The sequence below is a fragment of the Triturus cristatus genome, chromosome 10 (assembly GCF_964204655.1).
Source record: "Triturus cristatus chromosome 10, aTriCri1.1, whole genome shotgun sequence".
Classification (NCBI taxonomy): Eukaryota; Metazoa; Chordata; class Amphibia; order Caudata; family Salamandridae; genus Triturus; species Triturus cristatus.
In genome coordinates, this window is record NC_140593.1 from 1,160,194,761 (window position 1) to 1,160,217,485 (window position 22,725).

The window sequence follows — 22,725 nt, forward strand, 5'->3', positions numbered from 1 at the left end:
TCATTGCCAAAAATCTCATGAGTGCCGTTCTAGCGCCCAAAAATTGCGCTAGAAGATGCAAATTCTCGCTCGTCAACTTAACGTTGGGATCTACGCACAAGACAAAATTATGCCACGTGGCGGTCTGTGGAGTTTTAAAGTAACTCTATGTTGCAAGCTTACTGCGGAGGGCGCCACACTCTGCCAACGCCGACGGTGGAGCAGATTTTATCACCCACCCCTAATAAGCACACCAAACACCTATTAGCATGAAGTCAGAAACTTTTACTCAGACAAAGCTCACTTTATGTATATTTTTCAAAAAGCAGTGAAAAAATATCTAGCAAACACTTTTGATGTCTAGCGAGACCAAAAATACATCCACCAAACTTAAGAAGACATTAACAAATTTCCTAGGAAAAAGCTATTTTTACTGAGTCCACAAAGGCAGCTTCAGATTGCATAGTAACTTCTCCCACCACAAAGATGCTGTCCTATAAAACCTTTTATCCTTTTAGTCATCTAGTTTCAACCTCCACTGCCATTCATTGCTTTCTCTAGTCTCCTATTGTACTTCTGAGAGTGTTACTTTACGCTCAACCCCCCCCATTCACAACTTCAGCTTTTTTTAGTTTTCTCTGGCCTCTTTCTTCAATTTTGAAAATCTATCCTCACAACTTTCACTGAATATAATCTGTTTTGCTCACCAAAGTGTGCAAATGCTATTGCAGAACCCTCTAATTCTCTACTCCCCTCTCTATTATACTCTCCAATTATATTTCCTGTGGTTGCCCTGTTCCTGTTTTCTGCTATCCTTTGTCATCCAGCCAATTTCCTCAATCCTTTAACCGTGCTATAATAATTCCAATTCTCAAACCACAGAAGCTTGATCCTGCTACCCATGCTAAGCATCATCTAATCTTTCGTAGTGTTAATTCAACTGTTTTATAGAGCCTACGAGTGATTGTGAACTATAGGCATGCTTCAAAAAAGAAATGGAATGAAGAGGAGGAAAGGGAAACGAAGAGAAGGATTGAAAGAGAGTAAGGCTGAGATGAGTATGAAGGTGAAGAAGAAGAAGATTTGGGAAAGCTGCAGGGAGTAGTATCAACAGGCGGAGGGGAGGGAAGAGCAAGGTTGAGGAAATGCGGGAAAGCAGGGGGCAGTTCATCTTGTGTGTGAAGGAGGTCAGGGAGGGATTTAAAGAGAGGTGGAAGTAAACATGGTGTAGCAAGAGCAAAATAGTAATGGAAAGAGCTGAAGTTATACGAAGAAGGGGGGAGGTTGGGGGTAAAGTGGCGGATTTGTGGAGGAGACAAGGTCGTGGCAAGAAGGATGGATCAAGGAATGGGGCGAGGGGAGACCAGGGATGGGGGACTGGAGGGAGGAGGCTGAGAAGGGGAGGGGTAGTGGGAGAAGAGGGTGGGAGGGGGCTAGAAGTGGAAACAAGGAGAAGGGACTGGGCCTTGAGGAAAATAACACAAAAATCTATACAAATTGGAAACTGTGTCCAGTAGAGTTAGAGTTTCAGTGGAGGGGAAAAAGGGAGTGAAACAGAGACGAGGGAGCGGAGGACAGTGGAAAGTGGGGCGTGAATTGGAAGGGGCGGAGGGTGGGGGGCCTGGTGAGGGGCAGAGTGTGAGAGGGCGCGTGCATAGAGAGCACGCAGGAGGGGAGCACGTGAAAGGGAAAGAACATTGGAGAATGGGTGGGAAGTGGTATTAGAGGCCTGGTGATGGTGTGAGGTCAAGGAGGTGGTGAAGGTGGAGAGAGAGTGTATGAGGAGTTGGAAGCAGGGGGAGAATAAATAGAGGGATGACAGGGCAGGGTGGGAGAGAGGAGGTTATGAGAGGGAGAGCAGGGAAGGGAGACAGGCGTGTAAAGATCAGGTTAAGGTGGTAAAGAGAGGAAGAAGAGTGGGACAAGGGAGTGGGCAGGAGGGGGTGTCAGGACAGGAGTGAGAGGCCATGGATGGAGCTAAAGACTAGGTTGAGCATAGGATAGGATATTATTTATAAAGTGCACTTATACCCAAGGGTTTCAAGGCGCTAAAGCAAACAAAGAGGAGACAAGAAAGAAGTGCAGCTGCAACAACCTAAGATGAGAAAAGCCAGGTTTTCAGATGTTTTTTGAAAGCCAGATGAGTCCTCATTGGATTTAAAAGTGGGTAGGGTATTACATAGCTTGGCGGCCACCACCAAAAAGGAGCGGCCGCCCCATCTGTAAATTGATGGGGCCGACTTAGACCCTGCTCCTGAAGGTAGTTCAGGCTAAACTTCTCCCCTACACATCACCTGCTCAAATAAGGCTGGAGTTTGGTCTTGTACAACAAGTCTTAGCCAGGTAGGGCGCTTACATCATCTGCTGGCATAAAATTAGAAGTGCCACTATAAATACGCTAAACTACTTGTTGTGGCACGACATACAGTACAGGGAGTTCTCTCAAGCCAGAAGCTACCTTCAGTTAGCCCTGGACTCTACCAAACTTATGGGACTTTGGGACGCACAACTCAGCTATCTCAACTTTAAAAAACTAGTCTGGAAAACCATAAAACAAATTTCCTTGGTGGAGGACAAGGCAAGCTTCTCAAACAGATCTCATGCCTGGATGACCCTTAACTCCTACAAATCACTTGCCCCACAAACATTCTTTAATCAGGGTTATCCTAAGTCCATAAAAATGAACTTCTTAAGGCATAGACTGGGTATCTTTCCGTGTGCTCAGCACCTTCTACCATGGCTGAGGACAACAGCAGGCTGTGTAACATCAAGAATGGCAACATTTTACACCTAATTTGCTTATGCACCAAGTACGACAGCAGCTTCTAAAAGAACCTCTCAAACAGAAAGGCATCCGCACCAGGAGGCAAGCAGTACCGGCCTGTTTAAACCCTGAAAATATCCAACTGAACTGCAGATTGTTAAAATTCCTTATGTTGGCTGAACAAAAAATGCCCAAAATACCAAACAATGCTCTACAAACCTTTGTCGCCGAAGGCTGTCCAGCAGATGGGAAGAGGCCTTAGCCGGACCACACCAAGGATAGACTACCAGCAGCACAGGGATAATCCTTGCAATAAGTCGAGACAATTTGTAACATACTCAATACGATTTGACAAATGGGCAAGCATGGCTGGAGGAAAAAACCTGAGTTGCTGCACCGCACAGTATCCAGCGAGCTAATGACATTCATCAATAACTACAATTAATTCTGATTTTAAACTGTAAAAAATTTTCTACCTTTTGGGTTTTAGCAGTTTTATCCGAAGATTTTTTCTTTTCTTTTATAATTACAACAACCAAAAAGGCAGCAAAGGTGGATGGTATCATATCGAATGACTGTTTACAATTGTATTCTTTTAACTGTTAATATTGCAATGGTTTTAGTTAACTATGCAAAAATAAAGAAACTTGAACCATCTGGTCCTGCGAAATCTGGGATTCACAAGATGCTTTTAATTAGACACGCTGCTGCGTTCAGTACCACCTGGAGCTTATTCGGGGAGACCGCATTTATGTTCAGGTAAAGAGCGTTGCAATAGTTCAGCCGAGAGGTGACCAGAGCGATAATGATCGACTGGTGCAGTTTAGACGGAATAAAAGGCAAAACCTTTCTCAAACTCCTCAGAATATAAAAAACAAGTACTAACCGTGTGACTGACCTGTGCGTCAAAGCTAAAACCATTGTCAAGCATGACCCCCAGATTTGTTGCTGTCCTAACAGAGACAGGGAGGGGACCACAGACTGCCAGCCACCAGGATTTTGACCAGATGGAATTCTGCGAGCCAAACACCAACACTTCAGTTTTGTCTGCATCGATCTTCAGTTAATAATGCTGGACATACACTGATTGAACCCCTCAGATATCTATTGCAGGTCATTCAAGATGGAGGCGATAATTTGCATATCATCTACATAAGATAGCACCTGAAATCTAAAAGACTGCACCAGGTCGGCCAAGGGAGTCATATAAAGATTGAAAAGGATGGGGCTCAAAGATGAGCCCTAAGGCCCCCCACAAGGAAGACTAAAGGCCTTGGCCCTAAAGCATCCACAGCTGACTATAAGGGCCCTATTTGACATAAATAAATGGGAAAACTGCAAGGCATTCCCATCGATTCCCACTTGCCGTAAGCGCACCGGGAAAAGAGTGTTGAATGCCGCCGATAGGTCGACTATTATCAGATTTACTTATTTAATAAATATCTTTAAAATGGGCACAATGTTGATAGACTGCATTGTATTTTGGCAAAGACCCTATGTATCCTAACTGCTTGGCATTTCCGCTAAAATGGGAAAAATGGGCAAATTATTTAGTTTGATAATAAATGTGTTTTAAGATTAATCTGCAACAATTATTGAGAGTGAATGGCCAAACGGTATCACAACTTGTGCTAATGTACTTTTATCAAGCATTACTGTGATACATTTTTGCATTTATTTCCTAGATTGCCAGAAACAACGAAGATTACGAAGACAACTATTGTGTTCTTGATCAGTGGAATGATCTTGAGCCAGAATTCAGTGACCAGGACCAGGAGCAAATGTGTGTCCCAGATGGGCCTGGCACGTGCACTTGGAAGAATATTTAGTAGCATAGTGTTATTTAGTGTCTGGCGGGGGTTATTTCACTGTTATCACGCTAAGAGAGAATACCCTGCCCATTTACCCTTTGCTTGCAAAATGTTGAGGCAATGGAATGTAACAAGCAATCAAACTAAGTCTGAACTCTAGCTAGATCTGGTCATGGGCCCCCAACCAGGTCTTTGTTGATGCATGTGAAATAGCATCCCCATAAATATAATTTGCCATTAGCGTAGATGAGCCTCTTCACAACGGTTAGAGGTTTTGAATTGTGTACTTGGGTAAACTTTACGTCTGCATCAAATCCGTGCAGGGATATATTTCAGAAGGATTTTCCTGTATTAACATTTTTGGGGAGATAATGTTATGGTTAAAAGTGTGTTTTATCCATACCGGTGCAGGATTTCATTCTTCACTGTGTATGCAATTTGCATATTTGTACAACTTCACAAAGCTCATGAGATTTTAATAGAAATCCTTACAACTTTCACTCAACCAGCCTATGAAACAATGTCAGTCCAATGGCCTTCTATGTTGCAGTAACATGCTTGACTTTTTCACCTGCCCAGTTCTTGAAAGACCACAATCTGAACGAGCAGTGAAAAGTCCATGTTCCTAAACCTATAATGATGGCTGGCTTGGGGGATAAATATAATGGCTTAGCTAAGGGGAGGGTGGGGGGTGGGGGGATGGTCCGCCCCGTGCAGCACTGTTTTTTGGGGGCGGCAGGAGTCGTGTCTCTCGACTATCACCATTCCCCTGTCCCCAAGAACAGGTCGGCCAGCATCCCCCATTACCCCCCCCCCATTATCCCACACACCCCAGAACAAGTCATCCGTTGCCCGCCACCCTCCTATCGGCTGCCCAGGGTGGCAGTACGTCTAGTGGCAGGCACTGGGTAAATACTATGAAGGCCTCCCATAATGACCCTGCTCGACCTTATGTAGGATTTCTACTGCATCTGCATCTCCACCTAATTATGCTTTGAATAAAGAGATTGGAAATATATCAAAAACATGTTTTGTGTTTAAATACTGTACTAAAAAAAAAAAGTATGTTTTGTGGTTGTGTCAAACTAAAAACGGATTCCTTTACCTGGTTCTTGCTTTTTTGAAGAAGAGTATTTGTGCTTTTGTCAGATGAATGCTCTCATTGCTTTAGATGACCTCATCAGAAAGATTTAGGGAGCCACAAAGGTTTTATCTCTAAAATTTGTAGAATCCCTGATCTTCGTGGTGATAGGTAATCAATTTTCTTGCAATGTTCTCCCAGATTCATGTAACAGTAGACAGAGGTACCACTTTCCTGCTCCAGGAACACAGGAAATTCCATATATTGCATCCACGGCTCGGGTTTGCAGCATGCCCTTGCGACAAAGGAAATCCTGAAACTACTTACAAAAAGCCTTCGCCAAGAAATCTCTATTAGTGCTCTGAGTTATAGATAGGCATGAACAAACCAATCGCTTTTGCCTCCAATGCAAGGCTTCATCAGGGTTATGTCTGAGGAAAAAGGATGTTGTTTGGTGTATGAGTCTGATGATGGAGGTGAGTGAAAGATACAAGAACCAGGTGGTTTTCACGCCAGTAGTGGAAACTACTCTCCATGGTTCCGCATTACAGCTATTTTCATGATCTGTGTTGTCGTATTGCAGATTGGGGGTTACAACAGAAGCAGGCAGAGCCTGTGAGCATGTTACTCTCTGCAGGAAGTGGTGTCTTCAGTGTAGGCTAGGTAAGCAGCCATCTTTCTCCCGGATAAATTCTAGAGGTGAGCATAACCCTCATAATTTGCTGTGGCATAATTATGCAAAATTACATCAAAATTACACTAGATTATGCACTGAGCGTTAGTCAGAAGTTGGCTTAATATTTGTGCGCATGTGGAAAGGAATAAGAGAAAATTTAATGGACCAATGAGCTTTAGCTCAATGCCCACTATTTTGAGTGGGGTATATGAGAGATGAGTCCACTTCACTAGCATAAAGAGAAAGGGCTGTGAATAGGCGAGAGGTCTGTATGATATTAGGTAGTGAGGCGATCATCAGGCAAAGTATACCCCTTCCTGTGTATAGAACAGGAAAACATACCATGGAAACAGATAAACCGTGTAATCCTACTAAAAGAAAATACTAACAAGTATAGCAAGTAAGCAAATGCACAGTGCAATTATGTATGTATTTTCCCCTCTACAAGAGTGCATTCCCTCTCCCAAAAAGTGGGCGTATTTTTGTACACAAGAAGCAACTCTGGAGTTCATTTCAGTTAAAAGGTAGCTAATATGGCAATATATGTAGGGCCAAAGTGAAAGGAAGATGGGGCAATAGTAGAAAAGTAGGTTGGGTGGAAATGTGTTGCTGTGAGCTCCACATCTCCAACCAAGCGAATTAACGAATAACTTTGGTTTCCAGGGAGCAAACCCCTCTGTCCCTCATTAGAGTTAAACAGTAGTAAGAACTATGATGATCGAAATTCTTAATTTGCATTTCCTAAATAGCGATTATGTAGGAATGAATCTTTCTCTTTATTCAGTTTCTTGCACAAAAAACATAAGAGCACACACATTAAATACAAATAAGAACTTCCTCAAATAAAAACGTGCCAATTAAAATATTAATTGAGGCTGTGTGTCTATACCAGGGGCCTCGAATGAGTAGCTCGGGAGCTACTGGTAGCTCGCCAGTACCCTGAAAGTAGCTCTCAGAGTTGAAGACAAAGACTGCGCGCTTCCTGTCACATTAAAAAATGATTTTTTTAAGTTTGCACATGGTTACCATCAACTTTGAGTTGATGGTAATAGCATTTCCTAGTTGACGAACTCGCATTTAGGAAATGCTTTGTGCATGTGCTTTAGGAATCACAAATAGATAGTCCCTATTTGGATTCCCTAAATCGGTAGAAATCGCACATTGCAACCAGTTTTCAGCCTTTGTACATATGAAACGGGCAGAAATAGCAATTCGGCCCGTTAACAAATGCAAATGCTTTCATACATCTAGCCTTAAATTACTTGTCTTAGAAGCTTTAGTGCGCTATATAAATGCTTGATTGATTGATTGATTAGTGGTTGGACAGCAAGAAGATTTGCTGGCTGTATGTACAGTGGCACACCGGCAGATAGGGAGTCTGATAGACTTCAGACTGCAAATGTGGTAAGAGGCCAAAGAGCATGTGGAAGAATGTCACACTTGTGGCCAATTCTCTGAGTCCTCCTGTGGAAAGAATGGATGATGTGAATGGTGCTTATACTTGTCCTCTCCAGGCATTGATGTTTCTGCAGCAGCAGCTCAGCTTCTCCTCTGGCCAGACAGCAGGCAAAGTGAGAGATAACCCTCTTCTTGGGGTTCCAGTGTTGACTAACACCAGTCCTGCCAATCCCCACAGGCACATTTATTTCTTGTTGAATATAGGATTTTCACACCTTGGTTCCCTCCCTCAAAAGGGTGGAGGTTTCCTCTTCTTGAAATTTCCAGTGATAGTCCCTGATGACATCAATGTCTTGAGGTCAGTGAGGTACAGGCAACTAGATCTTTGTTTATAGCCAACTCAGATCTTCCATGAGGTCCTTAAGGCCAGAACCACAAGTTGGTTGTTTATGCTCCTAGGGTGCAACACTGGTCATGTAGGAGTATGAATCCAGGATCTGGAAAGTGAGTTGTAATGTCGGAAAATCCATGTTCATTAATGGGTACCACTCTCGAAAAAACATTTCTGCATTTGAGTTTTCATGTTAAGATCCGGACTTTTATTTGATTGCAAGAAAGAAAAGATCACCAGTATCAAATCAGTGTTACATTTGTGAAGAATATATTTTTTTTAATTAACTGGGAGAAATTTGCAAGAAAATAGTGCTAATTTGCAGGCAAAAGCTAAACCAGAGATTGATCTGTGAAGAACCAGGATTCATTCCATAATATTTTGAGATGTATAGTTAGTAAAACCTGGACAGAAAATGCAACAGAATGGAAACAAATGTGATTACTTCAGTGAAAGTTAGGTTGACTATTTTGGGGAACCTGTAGAGCCAATAGCAACTTGAATTGAGATGTGGATATGTCAGGGTGATGTACAATGAAATGTGAACAAATAGGATGAACTGACAGTACAATGGGTTGAAGTGAAGATAAAATAAATTGAGAATCCCTGGAAAGAGCTGAGTTCGTCATTATTTCCTTGAGTTTTATGTCCATTGAAGTAAGGTGAGTTGGTAATGATCTGCCATGATTTAAGCTTGAGACAGCATTTCACAACCGCATCATGCAAGCATAACGATGGATCGAGGAAAGAATTGGCGTCTTTAAAAAGAGGCAACAAGTAAGAAATGAATTATTCTGGAGCTGCCGTCTATTAAAAAACGAACGCAGCAGAAGGAACGCTTTTGCATTTTCATGCGTATTAAAGAACTCGCGCTTCGTCTTCTAAAAGAGTTGTTCGAAAATCTACATTCTTGTACACTATTTGTTGTGAAATGAGTAGTGTATTTCTCTATATCATTTAAGAGCTACTGTGGTCCTGAAGAGAACCCCTCAAGAAGTGGGTTCGAAATGCGTCGACCTTCTTCTTTTTTTTTTTTTTTTTTTTGCCAAACAAACTTTTGTCTATTTTGTTTGCTTTCATGCACTGTAAAGTTGTTGTCAAATTAAAAAAAAAAACTGTCTATCTTGGGTAGGAGTGCACTTGAAAGACATTTGTGGAATTTAGTTTGGTTTAGACACCTGGCGCTTAAAATAATAGTAAACAAATTTAGGTAGCCAGGACGTGTGGATTTTCTATGGCTGTAGTTACGTGTGGGTTATAAGTGTGTGTGAATGGGGACTGAGAATTGCTTGAAGAAGAGAGTATGGTGAAAAAGGTTTGATTATGCAGAATACATTTTGAACTGATTTTCTATAAAATATAAATCCTTGTAAAATAAATGTACATTGAACTACTCTCAATGAACTCATTTATATAGTATGTATTTATCCTGAAACTTTGGCATGTATCTACTCTTCCTGGAGCAACCAGCTTTATGTACTTCAAGAGCAGCATGAGGAATGAACAAACTCCGGTGGCGGAAAAGTCATTTGGCAGTTTGTGTGTCTAGCAATGGAACCCCATTTTCTTGCGGGCTTTGCTGTATTTCTGTAAGGCATAGTCAGGACTATGTGTTGTTGGAGATAGTAAGTTTGCAGGTAGTCTAAATTGTAGATCAAGAAAGGCTTTAGATATTATGCATTATATTGTACTGGTAGCCGAAGTGCAGATCCTTTAGGAGGGGTGTAATTCAGTTAGTTACACTTTCTGTGAACATTGATCAGGCAATTAACTTCATGGAAATTGGCATTTGAAGGATCAAACGTGGAATCTGGATCCCCATTTAGCAGGGTACTAATTGGTTTCTGGACTCAGTGAGGAATGGAGTAATCCGGTGGGATTAATGCGCGAAACAGCCATTACGTTGCATACGTAACAACGCATGAGATTACATCGCGGTCGTTACAACAATCACGTTGTTACATTGCAGTACCATTACTACGCAAGTCATTACAATGACTTGCTGTAGGGGGTGCTCTAAGATAAGGAATAGTATAATTTACTATTCCAACACCTTCCCTACTGTTGCACACACTGGAGTTGAAATAGTAAATTATACTATTCCAACATCCACCGCCTCCTACAGCAAGATGTTGTAACAACTTGCGTAGTAATGGTACTGCGATGTAACAACGCAGTCGTTGTGACGCCCACATTGCAATCGCATGCGTTTACAACGCATGCAATGTAGAAGTATATATTTGATTAATGCAGTGATTTACAGTTTTTATTCTATTATAATGTTAGTTAACCCAGCTAATCTGGAGCTAGCAGTCATTGTTAGTCTTTGCCATGGCTTGGTTGTGATTTACACAAGGGTTTGTCACATTTGCTCAACTCTGTTTACCTAACACGAAAAACTTCTGGAAGTTCCAACGAGGGCCTGATTTTGACAGTGGAAAACTCTGTAGGTCACACAACAAGCTTTTATCAGCAAAACGAAACCAGTGCAAAATATTTTAGCTATCTGTTGATTTTGAAGGGTGAGATATGCTCAGAGATTCCTTGATTGATAATTAATTGAGCAGGCCCCTGATGTGCAGTCTTAAGTGGTGTCAATTTCTGTTCTGGAATGCTGGTAAGTCAGACATTACTACCGCCAAAGGGAAGGGCCAAATGTCTAATTTTACTCAAGAGACTCAGCTCATGCCACACCAAAGATAAAACTGAATATGCAAAGAATCCGCTTACACTGGAAATTCAATGACACCCCAGAAGAACATGAATACCTGCCTGCGTTTGCTAATTGGGTATTGAGATGAGATGCTAATCATAGATGAGAGATCTAGAGACAAAAGACCCCAAAGTTTGTTCAGCACCTGAAACATCTCTGGAATCCACGTCTGCAGCATTGTTGTGAATCCTTATTAAATACTTCCAAAAAGGCGTTTGCCAACTCTACCAGTGGTGTGGACCTCACACTCCTTATAGTTCATGCAGTTCACTGTGGCTATGGTATCCTTTCACAAAACAAATGTGCTTTGGATCCTGTCCTTGCTAAAATTGCAGACTGAAAAACACTGAATTGTTAGATCATAATGAACTGAAATAACTTGATTTTCTTTCACTTGCTGATGACTTTCTCACAGTTTTTGGATAATATGCTTATTCCCATGGCCCTGTTATTAACAATGTATTGTCATCAAATTAATTGGTAAGCTAAAGAATTTGGCTGTTTATATCAATATACTTAAGATTCCTATTGGTAAGTGCTTCTCCTGAAATCTTCTGTTCCATGTTCGATGAGTGGTATATTTTGTTGATGTGAAAAATGTGTACAATGTTTGTCGATTATCGATTAGCTTTTTTCATCCTAATTTTGATTATGATGAAGATTCAAGAACTAAAAAGCAAATGAAAAGGGATCTTTCTGATCTCTATCATTTTCCATCATCTCATCGTTGTTGATTGCACTTCTTTGAACTTCTGCAAAAATTTTTACTCATGCAGAAATAATAAAATCAGGCTTGGTATTGCATTTTTATTTCAGTCAGAGGCATTGGACTTGTGATGAATGTGTGACTACAGGGCGATGCGCCTGCTCCCACCCTGGGTTAGGAATTCCTCATCAGATAACTTGAAACAGCTCCATCATAGACGCAATACACCAACAGTAAAGTGTTTATATAGTGTATGACAGACACTTTTTTGAGATGGTCCTACAACTGACTCAGTAGAGGAGCTAGACAGAGGGACCATTGACCCGTAGAGGTGCAATAGTTAATGGCCGAAACATGTTGACCTATAACCAAGCCATGGGAGATTTTAGTGTCCTGAGACCATGTACACATTTATCATCCTATCTAAGGAAACTGGAAATAAAGGTCAAATCGATTGTGCATTCCTAAAGTCAGTTTTAACTGATCAGATTAGAACTGTCTGAACTTTATATGTTAAATTACATCTGAGCAGCGAGCCCTAGTCATTGCTGAGACCTTTAATGAGGTATTAGTGTAGGGTTACATTCTCTGATTCACGTAGGGTGTTCAATTTACTGTGACCCTTTAGCACAAAAAAGAGCCACCAAAGGATGAATTGAACCACCACAAGCAGATATACTTCATCTATAAGAGCTATTTGAGGGTTTAAGAGGTATTAAAACACTATTTGATGAAGACAGACATTTACACCCTCATGTCACACTAAATTATTTGAGATCTCCAACTCCAAGGTCCTCATTGTCAATTGCAATAACCATCTTGCACCAGGCTAGGTCACAAAAACAAAGTAGACACTGTTACATTGTTTCAACCTCTTCAAGGAATGTAGAGCATTAGAATCTCCTACATCAAAGATTACCATAAGAAGGCTACACTGAGCGGTTCATGGCAGGCGCGCATTTGCAGTAGGCCCATCATTGTGTCCAGCTGCTGTTAGCACAAAATGGAAACTTTAACACATTACCACTTCCTTGTGCAGGCATCACATGCAGAGAGCCAGAGAAACAATATGCAATGGAAGCATTAGGTGTGTGGGTTCTTCCTCTAGGCAACACACAGAAGGAAGCAATCACTTCCTTTTATGATTGACAATTTTACAGTTGTTTTTTGTTTGCAAATTTGTATGTAACTGTTTTAAACTAATAAGTAGCAAGGATGGAGCAGCATGTCCCAGACTGGTGCCAATATTCTTAAATCATTTGGAAATTCTACCCCTGTTGGAATCCTTTGTCAGACTGAGGCTCTTCCTGTGATGTCACCAGCAGTGCTTCTGTACCTTCACCCACTTGGAAACCTGCCTGGGTCCAAATCCAATCCAAAGCACCAGTATTCTCCAGATGCTCCACACGCCCTATAGCCAAGCTTTGCTTTATCAACCAGGGGGCTTATTTATGAGAGCCCTGCGTCACTTTGGCACCATGCAGAGTCCTTACATGCATAATGCAGGGCTCTCCTCTGCAGATGAATGAGTAACAACTACTCAGTGGTAAATAATAGTGAAAATGTTTCACTTCTGTAATTATGATACTGTGAAATAACTATACCACTCCATTAGAAACGTTAAATAAATCTTTTTGTGAAATACTTCATTTTATTTATTGTAGGCTTGAAATAATGTCTAAAAGCTGCTAATGCTTGGCAGCAGCTGCCCATGCAGCAGATTTATCACTGCAGACCTGTTAAATTTAGAGTCTGAGCCTGTGCTTTGCCCTTTACCCCACCTTCCCCACTGTGGATCCCCAAAGCATGCACTTTCAGAACACTAGCACGTGACCTTATCTTCTGATTAGCTCCTTCGAGTGCACTGTCAGAATACTAGCAGGTGATCTTATCTTCTGATTAGCTCCTTCGAGTGCACTTTCAGATCACTAGCAGGTGATCTAATCTTCCGATTAGCCCCTTTGAGTGCACTTTCAGAACACTAGCAGGTGAACTTATCTTCTGATTAGCTCCTTCGAGTGCACTTTCAGATCACTAGCAGGTGATCTAATCTTCTGATTAGCCCCTTCGAGTGCACTTTCAGAACACTAGCAGTTGATCTTATCTTCTGATTATCTCCTTCGAGTACACTTTCAGATCACTAGCAGGTGATCTTATCTTCTGATTAGCTCCTTCGAGTGAACTTTCAGATCACTAGCAGGTGATCTTATCTTCTGATTAGCTCCTTCGAGTGCACTTTCAGATCACTAGCAGGTGATCTTATCTTCTGATTAACCCCTTTGAGTGCACTTTTAAAACACTAGCAGGTGTTCTTATCTTCTGATTATCTCCTTCGAGTGCACTTTCAGATCACTAGCAGGTGATCTTATCTTCTGATTATCTCGTTCGAGTGCGCTGTGAGAACACTAGCAGGTGATCTTATCTTCTGATTAGCTTCTTCGTGGCAGCTGCATAACAAAGGCATCTCTAAATGGTTACAGCAAAGACTGGGGATGGCTGGTAGTGCCCCTGAATGAAGATTTTTTATGCCCAGGGTGTGGGCAAAAAGGAAGAGCTTGATAGGGACCGGTCTCACAACCTGATTTTTTATAACTGCAGGTGCTGAGCACCAGCAGGACCTGGCCCAGAATGGCGTAGAATATTTAGAGAAGAAGGGATTGTTGATAGGAAGATCCTCACTACATGGGGCTACCAGAACTGATGGTATGGGGCCTGATATGTTATGGAGATTTGTATGGCGCAACTTGTCACCCGTGAGGGCATCCTGGCACTGACCTGAACACTTTAAAGAATGCATTTGGCACCAACATGGCCTCAGGAATTCTGTTGGTTGATGGATTGATGACAGCGCACTCATGGATGAGCCTAGACTGCCGTTGGTGCTCTGATCTGTAAAGCAATGCTACATGCAGCTATTCCTTGCTGGAATTGGTGGATGTTAAATCCACATAGGAAGGCTCTGTCAAACTACTGATTTTCCTTGTGTGTCAATGAATAATGAAAATGGACTACAATGGCTGTTGGACGCTCTCACATACTAAATAAGTGGACCAGCAAATTCAGATTTTATGCTATGTGTATTTGTTAGCGCTCTATCAATAACTAGGGACCCGGGCAGGTGTGTGTGCAGAGCTCTGCCTATGGTAGGTTGCTTCATTTAAAAGCCAGGTCTACTTTTTGTGAAATTCAAGGAGAGGAAGATGCTCTAAAGTGGAGTTGGAGGTCATTCTATGCTTACGAGTGATGTTGAGAGCCTCCCTCCCCCTGCATTGATTTTTGTGTACGTGTGGGATGTGTGCAACTAGGAGTCGTGGATTTATCTGGGTGGTAGGCGGAAGGAAATGTTACTGTGCAGGTAAGTGGGGCCTAAGTTGTGTAGTGCCTTGAATGTGTGTGGGAAGAGTTTGTATTGAATGTGCTTGTGTATTGGAAGCCAATGGAGCCCCGTGAGGTGGGTGTTAGGTTAAGGATGAGTCTGTGTGCTGAGTTCTGGAGGTTTGTAGTCTTCTGGTGAATAGCCTGGTGATCCCGGCGTAGAGGGCATTCCCATAAGACCAACTTGCTGGTGACTATGGCATGAGTGACGTTTTTTCTAGTGTTGGCTGGGAATCATTTGAAGATCTTCCTCTGCATCTTCAGCGTGTAAAAGCAGGATGCAGTGCCGGCCTTGACTTGTGCGGTCATGTCCAGTTTGCTATGATGATGGTTCTGAGGTTCCAGGGGTAGTTGCTGAGTGTTGGACCCTGAGTTCAGCCAACCATCAGCTGAAGTCCCATGGTGAGGTTTCTTGCTGAAGATCATTACTTCTGTCTTGGCCTCAAAAAACAAGGAAACATTGCCAAATGAAATTAAAGCGCGAACGACAGCCCTAGATGTGAAATGCTCTACTTTTCGATTGGTTACGCTTATACGATCAGGCAAAATGCCATCACTGACCCTGAAGACAAGCCAGTGGATCACATGGGTTGACCAGTTACTCCATTCTGTATGCTGTGGTGGTGGACGCAAAATATGAGTGACACTAGATCAGACCTATGGTGGAAGAGGGCTGACTGAAAGCCCCTGCAAGTCTGCATTATTTGTATGTATTTTTCATTAACAAAACTGGTACATTAGTTAAAGTTATCTCTAGGAGAGACCTAAAAATGACAACTCACATTTGAATTATATGAATGTCTTTTCATCTAGCGCCACCTAGTGGATTTCTTTAAGCACTCATTTCTAGATAATTCTTTGCTTGTACTGACTCCTTTTCCAATTAATGCTCTGGGTCTTCACCAGCACAAGACCTACCGATAGGGCAATGTGGCAGTGCTAGAAGGGCTGGTCTGGTAGGCCAGTTTCTAGGCAGTTTCTAGTCTGATTGTGGGCTTCTTTTAAGGTCTGGTAGGCTGTTTTTTCCTGTTCAATTCCCTGATGTTGCCACAAACATTGCCTGTAGTGATGACAAATACATGCAGTCTCCCCACCTTGCAAAACAACTACACAGCGTGTCTTCACAAGTTCAAAACTGACCCCATCTGCAAATGTGGGTCACTTTGTGGCTGTCTAATTAGCTTATGGGGGTGACTTTTATATAGTGCCAGTGCCTATTTTCTACCCCAGTCCGACCCTAGTCTTGTCTTTTCACTGAATTCCCAAATTCATTCTGTTCTGGTTAAACTCTCTTGGTTTCCTCATTATCAGCCTCCCCTTTTGTTTCTCATCCCACTCCCCTCTTTTATTTCACCCTCTTTATTTCTTATTCCTTATTTGTAATTTTTTATTTGTTTTTTTTTCAACGAACGTCCTTTCCAAAACAATGTTTTTCTTTTTATTTTTTTGTACGGCTCTTTTTCGAGTTAATGTATTTTCTGTTGCACTGAAATCCATGCACTCACCCTCATCTGATTGAATATTTCCTGGTATCCTTATTATAATGTCCCCACCAATCACACATTTTGTTCCTCCGCTCCTCTTCCCTCTATGTTTTCAAAGTCATCTCCAGTCGCTAGAATCTCTCTGAGAAAAAGGAATTCATGAAGGACTGTAATGAACTAAACCAGACTGAAATCTTTCAACTATCACTCTAATTACATCCAGATGAAGAATACAACCTGAAATATAATCCAGTGGTCTTTACTTTATTGTAGGGGGCTAATGAACATCACATTCATATATCTGACACTTTAGCACAATGTAACACTGATCTGTCTTTCCTGACAGTACTCTACCCTATAGAAACCCCACCAACGTTTATGGGTCTCACCTGATCGATACAACATCATCTGAGAGGCCCTGACGCAGGCCTCTGGTTGGGGAATAACACTCCTTCCTAGCAGCTGCTTCACGTGCTCAAAACTGCAAACTCCATTGTTCATGTCATTATTCGAAGTTCTCCAAATCTTCATAAACACCACCACTGAACAATTATTTTTATTCACTCGATTTACCATCCACCCCAATATCCAGTAAATGCCATATTATGTAAACCTTTAGAAAATGTGTTCCCAGCCAACTCGTTACAGTGGTTGCGAAAGGAAATCTTCTGGTGGTTCATCAGTCTGGTTTCTGAAAATGACCCAGCACCGAAAAGGGCACAGTCAAGATCACCAGCAATGGTCTCCACATGTTGGAGAAAGGAGAGGCCTGTCTTCTAGACCTGCTCGACATATCCTGAGCCTTCCACACTGTCCATCTCCTGAGGTGCTTAAAGGTCCTCAGAGTCGTTAAGGGGTCTCACGGTGACTGCTAAACTTGTTCCACTCTTATCTATCCAGCTGAAAGCTACTAGTTGGAATGGGAGAGTCTTACTCTGAAGCTGAAGTAGTTACATGCAGACTTCCTCAGGGTTCTATGTGCCCCCTCCACAGTTCATTATATACTCAGAGACTCTCTCTGCTCTAAAGCAGGATTAATGGGTCTGTCCATCAATATTTGGATGACACACAACCCAACATGAGCATTACTATCTTCAAGGGTGTTTTGTTTTCTGAAGCTGAATCCAAAAATAGAAAATTTGCTAACCTCAGTGGAGCAACACCACCAAAGGTTTACATGGACTTGATTGGTTGAACACATCCTATCCATTAAAATTCACATAGATGACAAGAACCTATCAGCTCAAGCAGTTTTGCTCTCCTTGAATATCCTCAAACCACTCCTAAAGCAATCTCACTTCCAGTCCGTAATCCCAGGATCAGTCATTTCTAAAATTGCCTGTGGAAATTCATTACATTTTAGAGCCACAAAAACATCTCTAGTGTCTGTGAGAACCAACAGGTTTGATCACATTACACAGTACTAAAAGATCTCCAGTGGTTCCTATTATAGGAAAAATCAAGTATGCCTGTGTGGCATTTAAAGCACTGGAAACCCCACAACCCATTTACTTTCATTTTTGTGTCTAAATTGGGATGCAAAATCTAAGGAGTAACGCAACCTTCCACCTCCAAATAAAAAAACAAATGAATCCAAAATAAGCACCATCTAGACCGTTTTCTCTTGCTTCTTACTTTAGAAAACTTTCTTCCTCGAGTATATCTGATACATTGGTACCTTCTGGAAGAAACTGAAAATGGCGCTCTTTATCCTACATCTAAACACCTGCAGACACGAATTTTCATTTACTAACGAAAACGCTTTCATTAGAAATATGCAAAAATAGAACTTTACATAGCACATATAACAAACATGAAATGCAGTAGCTAATCCTACTTAAAAGGAAAATTCTACATATATAGGTGTTTGGAAGTCCCCATCACTGTATGAGGTACCACGTTCACCTGGAGTCCAGCAGCATAATGATAACCACCTGTTTTAAGTAGGAGGAGCCGAAAGACTGCTTTTAAGGAGTGATCTCTGAGACAAAGGTGAATCTACCAGCCTGTGAGACCGGCACTGATGACTGCCATTTCGTGCTAGAAACGCGTCTGCCAAAGCGTTTCACGGACTGTAAAGCTAAAGCTGGGAATCTGCTCAATAAATCCCTTGTCTGTATCCGGAGCTGTGTCCCGCTTGCTTTTTAATTAAGGTGAGCATTGCATGTGGATATATATATATACAACTCTCCCTGTATTTAAACGTATTTTACAACATAGAAGGGCGATCGTAAATCGAGACAGAACGTACCCCATAGCACGTCATTTTGAGACCCACCACCAAAGTAATCCGTTGTTTCTCCAATATTCCTGTATAGCTGAAGTCCCGAGGAGAAAGAGGGGAGGAGACAGGGAGAAGGAATTGAGAAAATTGGAAACATACTTTATTCTAGAATTCAATTGCAAAGAGCCACAAGGGTTGAATGTGGATGAGGATCTCTATACGTGTCTGTCTTGAGAAACCTGATGAAGAAAAATGAGTAATAGAGAACTGCACACATGATTAACCATTAAGGATATGGTTTTTCTTTTTTTGCCCCTTTGTTGTTTTTAATGGTAAAAATTGGTCAACATAGTAGTGACTATGACACAAAATAACTGCTCTACAGGAATATGTTTGTTTATTTCTTCGCCGGTCCTAATGTTTGCAAATATATGTGGATATGTAATATTGTTTTATCTAGGTGTATTGGATGGAAGGGAACAAATATGCACTTTGTCCGAACAACTGTGTAGGTTTACAAAAGCACTTGCACTTTAAATTTTAATCATCAGGTTAAATGATATTGACTAATCAGTTATTGTATAGAAGGTATATAAGGAAATTATGGTGATTTCGCCTAATAACAGATATCTAATAACTAGTTACATATAGTAATTATTTGTTTTTAATATAATTTGGACCGTGGGCGTAATTTGCACAGCAAGCACCAGCACTTTGAATGACAATGTTTTTAAGGCACTTGCCGGATAAAACTTCTTGTCTGCACTTGCACTTTATATTTCTTTCTATTCATTCCCTGTATAAATAATTGGAGGAATAATTTTCTCTAATATAAATTCCTGGGAAATGGTAAAAAGGAAGAAAGAGTTAACGAATTAGCTGTGCAATATAGGTTAACACAAGAAAATGTACATGTTAAGAAATGGCCGCCAGAGTGTACTGAGCAAATAGTGGGATGCAATGTGTCAAGTCCCTTGTTGATGTTACCTATGAAATGTTGGGTATTTTATTGTCAAAAAAAATGGCCACAAACATCGTGAACAAGGCAGCGTGAGTCTGCTGAAACGCGTAGATGTTTCCTCGTGTGTAAGGAATAAAAGACCGAGTGCCAAAAACTTTGACTTGGAGTGCTGGATGTCTATTTCGAGAAAGAATGGAGTATTCCTATAATTGAATAAATATATATATATATATATCTACAATGCGAAAAGTGCTCGGTTGTCCCGGCCGCGGCTCCAAACCAAAGGGCGCGTCGTCTTGGCGGACCAACACAGCAAGGTCCGTAATGAATTAGCAACAAAGTTCCTTCTAATAAAGGATGACGACGCCGTGTCTTGTGCTGATAATAGATTTATTCGTCAGCTGCAGGACGCGTTTCGCCTGACCTGCAGGCATGTTCACCAACAGTGTAAATAAAGTTAATCACCATTTTTAAACGCACCAAAACTAAAACTAAGGTCATGTGATAAACTACAAACACAGTGTGTTAGAAGAAAGACTCGTAGTTTTCATCTGTCATGACTGTAAACAGTCAGTCAGTCAGTCAATGAAACTTTATTCGGATCAATAATAATCCATAAAAGCACAGCAAATAAAACATACAAAATACCCAATAAAATGCTGTTTACACAAGAAGTCAACAGTCCACACAATTTTTAAGACATTGTTAAACGAGCACGAACCGCAGTTTTTAAAAAAGAGCAGACACGAAAGACAAGTTCATGGTCATCCAGGGTCAAAATCATTGAAAATGCAAGTTCCAGGCTAATTGGTTTTAGTTTTTTAAAATACGGGATTAAAAACCATTTGATATACTTAATATAAAATTTACAACAAAAATAAAAAATGTAAAATTGTTTACTCACTCCGGCAGTCACAAGTGCAAGGCTCAACACATTGGTCATTAAAATTCCATAGAGGAAAACTGAGAGCGTGTTTAATGGTACCTGCCCTAAGACGGAATATAAGGCCACGCTCCCAATGGCTTAGTGGAAGAGTTAAATAACTGGGTGTGGGGTAAATTAAGAGATTACGGGCTAGATATCTGGAAACACTAGGTTTCAAAGACTCCCTCGCTACCCTTTCATCGTTAAATAACATGTAAAGTTCTTTTTTAAGTTCACATTTTGAAGGGAGCGTAGTTGTAGTGGGTATTAAGAAAACATTTTGCCAGTTCACGCTGCGAAATGCACTCAGCACCCCTGATAACCAGGGGATAGCCATGCCCTTATCGCAACGTAAGAATATTTGTAGTACAGCATGTAGACACGAGACATTGACACTGGCTGGAATACGTTTGTATTTGCACACAACTGTGTATTTAATGAATATCATTAAGAAATTGTTTAATCAAGATACATTAGGCATTAGCCTTTTATGAAATAGCGTGTGTCTGTAGTCCGTGCGGGATACTATGACTTTATACAATGCTAGTAACTAATTGTGGATAATAATTTCATCCAAGATGTATTTATGCGTTTGTGAATGATATTTCCCTTTTAATGCAATCATTGAGAATAATGTTGAATTTGTTTACAGTCATGACAGATGAAAACTACAAGTCTTTCTTTTAACACACTGTGTTTGTAGTTTATCACGTGACCTTAGTTTTAGTTTTGATGCGTTTAAAAATGGTGATTAACTTTATTTACACTGTTGGTGAACAAGCCTGCAGGTCAGGCGAAACGCGTCCAGCAGCTGACGAATAAATCTATTATCAGCACAAGACACGGCGTCGTCATCCTTTATTAGAAGGAACTTTGTTGCTAATATATATATATAAGTGGTTGAGGGGGGTGTGAGCCCTTCTCAACAGCCCCAATTCCTTGTCAGGGTGAAGTACAAAAATCCACTAAACTAACCTGTGCTTAACCCTCTTTTAGCTTGGTACAAAAAGCATCAGGCTTAATTAAGAGGCAATGTGTAAAGTATTCATGTAGCATTCAAAGAACAATAAAGTGGTGTTAGAAATGGGATCTCTAGTAGGCAAGGGCTTGAACCTTTGTCCAAGTAGGGACCCTTCTTCCTAGTCTGGATAATGGAGTTACATTCCTAAAATAACCCCTGCTCACCCCCTCACTAGCTTGGCACAAGCAGTTAGGCTTATCTTAGAGGCAGTGTGTAAAGCATTTGCACATAACCAACATTAATACAGTGTAAGCACTACAAACGGACACCACACCAGTTTAGGAAAATATCTAATATTTTTATATACTTAAGACAAGACCAAAACGATAAATATCCACAGTATAGTACTTTAAAAATCTTCAGTTATCACAGTATCCTTGAAAAACAGTTCCTTGATGTCGATAGCTCCGTCCAGGGCTATCACAGCGTCGCGAACAAACAAATCCAAACAGTTCTGGCTGACCGCGGCGTCACGGGTCAGCTACGGTGTCGGGAAGACCCGCAAACAGTACCTTTCAGAAATGCAGGTCCGATGACCTTTCGTTGTCAAACGAGTTGCAGGTTGATCTCCTCTCTGATGGAGTCAGGAGCGCTGGCGTCGGCAGCCGTCGGGTGAGGGGGTGTGAAGTGCAGCGGTGCGGCATGCGGTGCCCTCAGGTCGCGGTGCGAACAGCTGCTCGGTGACCGCATCAGATGGTGTCGTCGGTGAGACCAGGGTCATGGTGTGAGATGAAGGCAGTGCTCGTCACGGTGCTGGCCTGTCACGGAGCAGCAGCGTCGTCGTCGTTGCTGAAGCGCTGTCATCGGTTGAGTCAATGGCACCGGCGTCAGTAGGCCAAGGCTGCGGTGCGGGATGAGGGTGGTGAGTCATGTAATTTTACGAGCGGTGCACTCGAACCACGGTGCAAGCAGCGGCATCGAGTCTGGCGTGGAGCGACGGCGTCGGGGATACCAAGGCGTCGTCGTGAAGTGAGGCAGAGCGGAGTGCGGTGCCCACAGGTCATGGTGTGAGCAGCGGCTCGGTGGCAGCATCAGCAGGTGTCGTCAGTGAGAACCTGGTTGCGGTGCGTTGTTGCGGCGGTGCTCTCTGTGGTGCCAAAGCTTCGGCGCGAGGCGGTGCGGAGTGCGGTGCCCACAGGTCACGGTGCAAGCAGCGGCTCGGTGGCGGCATTGACAAGTGTCGTCGGTGAGATCAAGGTTGCGGTGCGGCATTGCC

General features: G+C 41.8%; 1 protein-coding gene across 2 annotated transcripts in view; it reads left to right on the forward strand.

Annotated features, from left to right (window-relative positions):
- LOC146796822 (metalloproteinase inhibitor 4-like) overlaps window positions 1-5,579 on the forward strand; it is a 56,206-nt gene extending 50,627 nt beyond the window's left edge. For both annotated transcript variants that reach the window (XM_085629557.1, XM_085629558.1), the window contains one exon: window positions 4,429-5,579. In XM_085629557.1, the coding sequence (XP_085485683.1) occupies window positions 4,429-4,572 (144 nt within the window). In that variant the 3' untranslated portion in view covers window positions 4,573-5,579. The remainder of the gene's footprint in view (window positions 1-4,428) is intronic.
- Window positions 5,580-22,725: the final 17,146 nt, after the last annotated feature.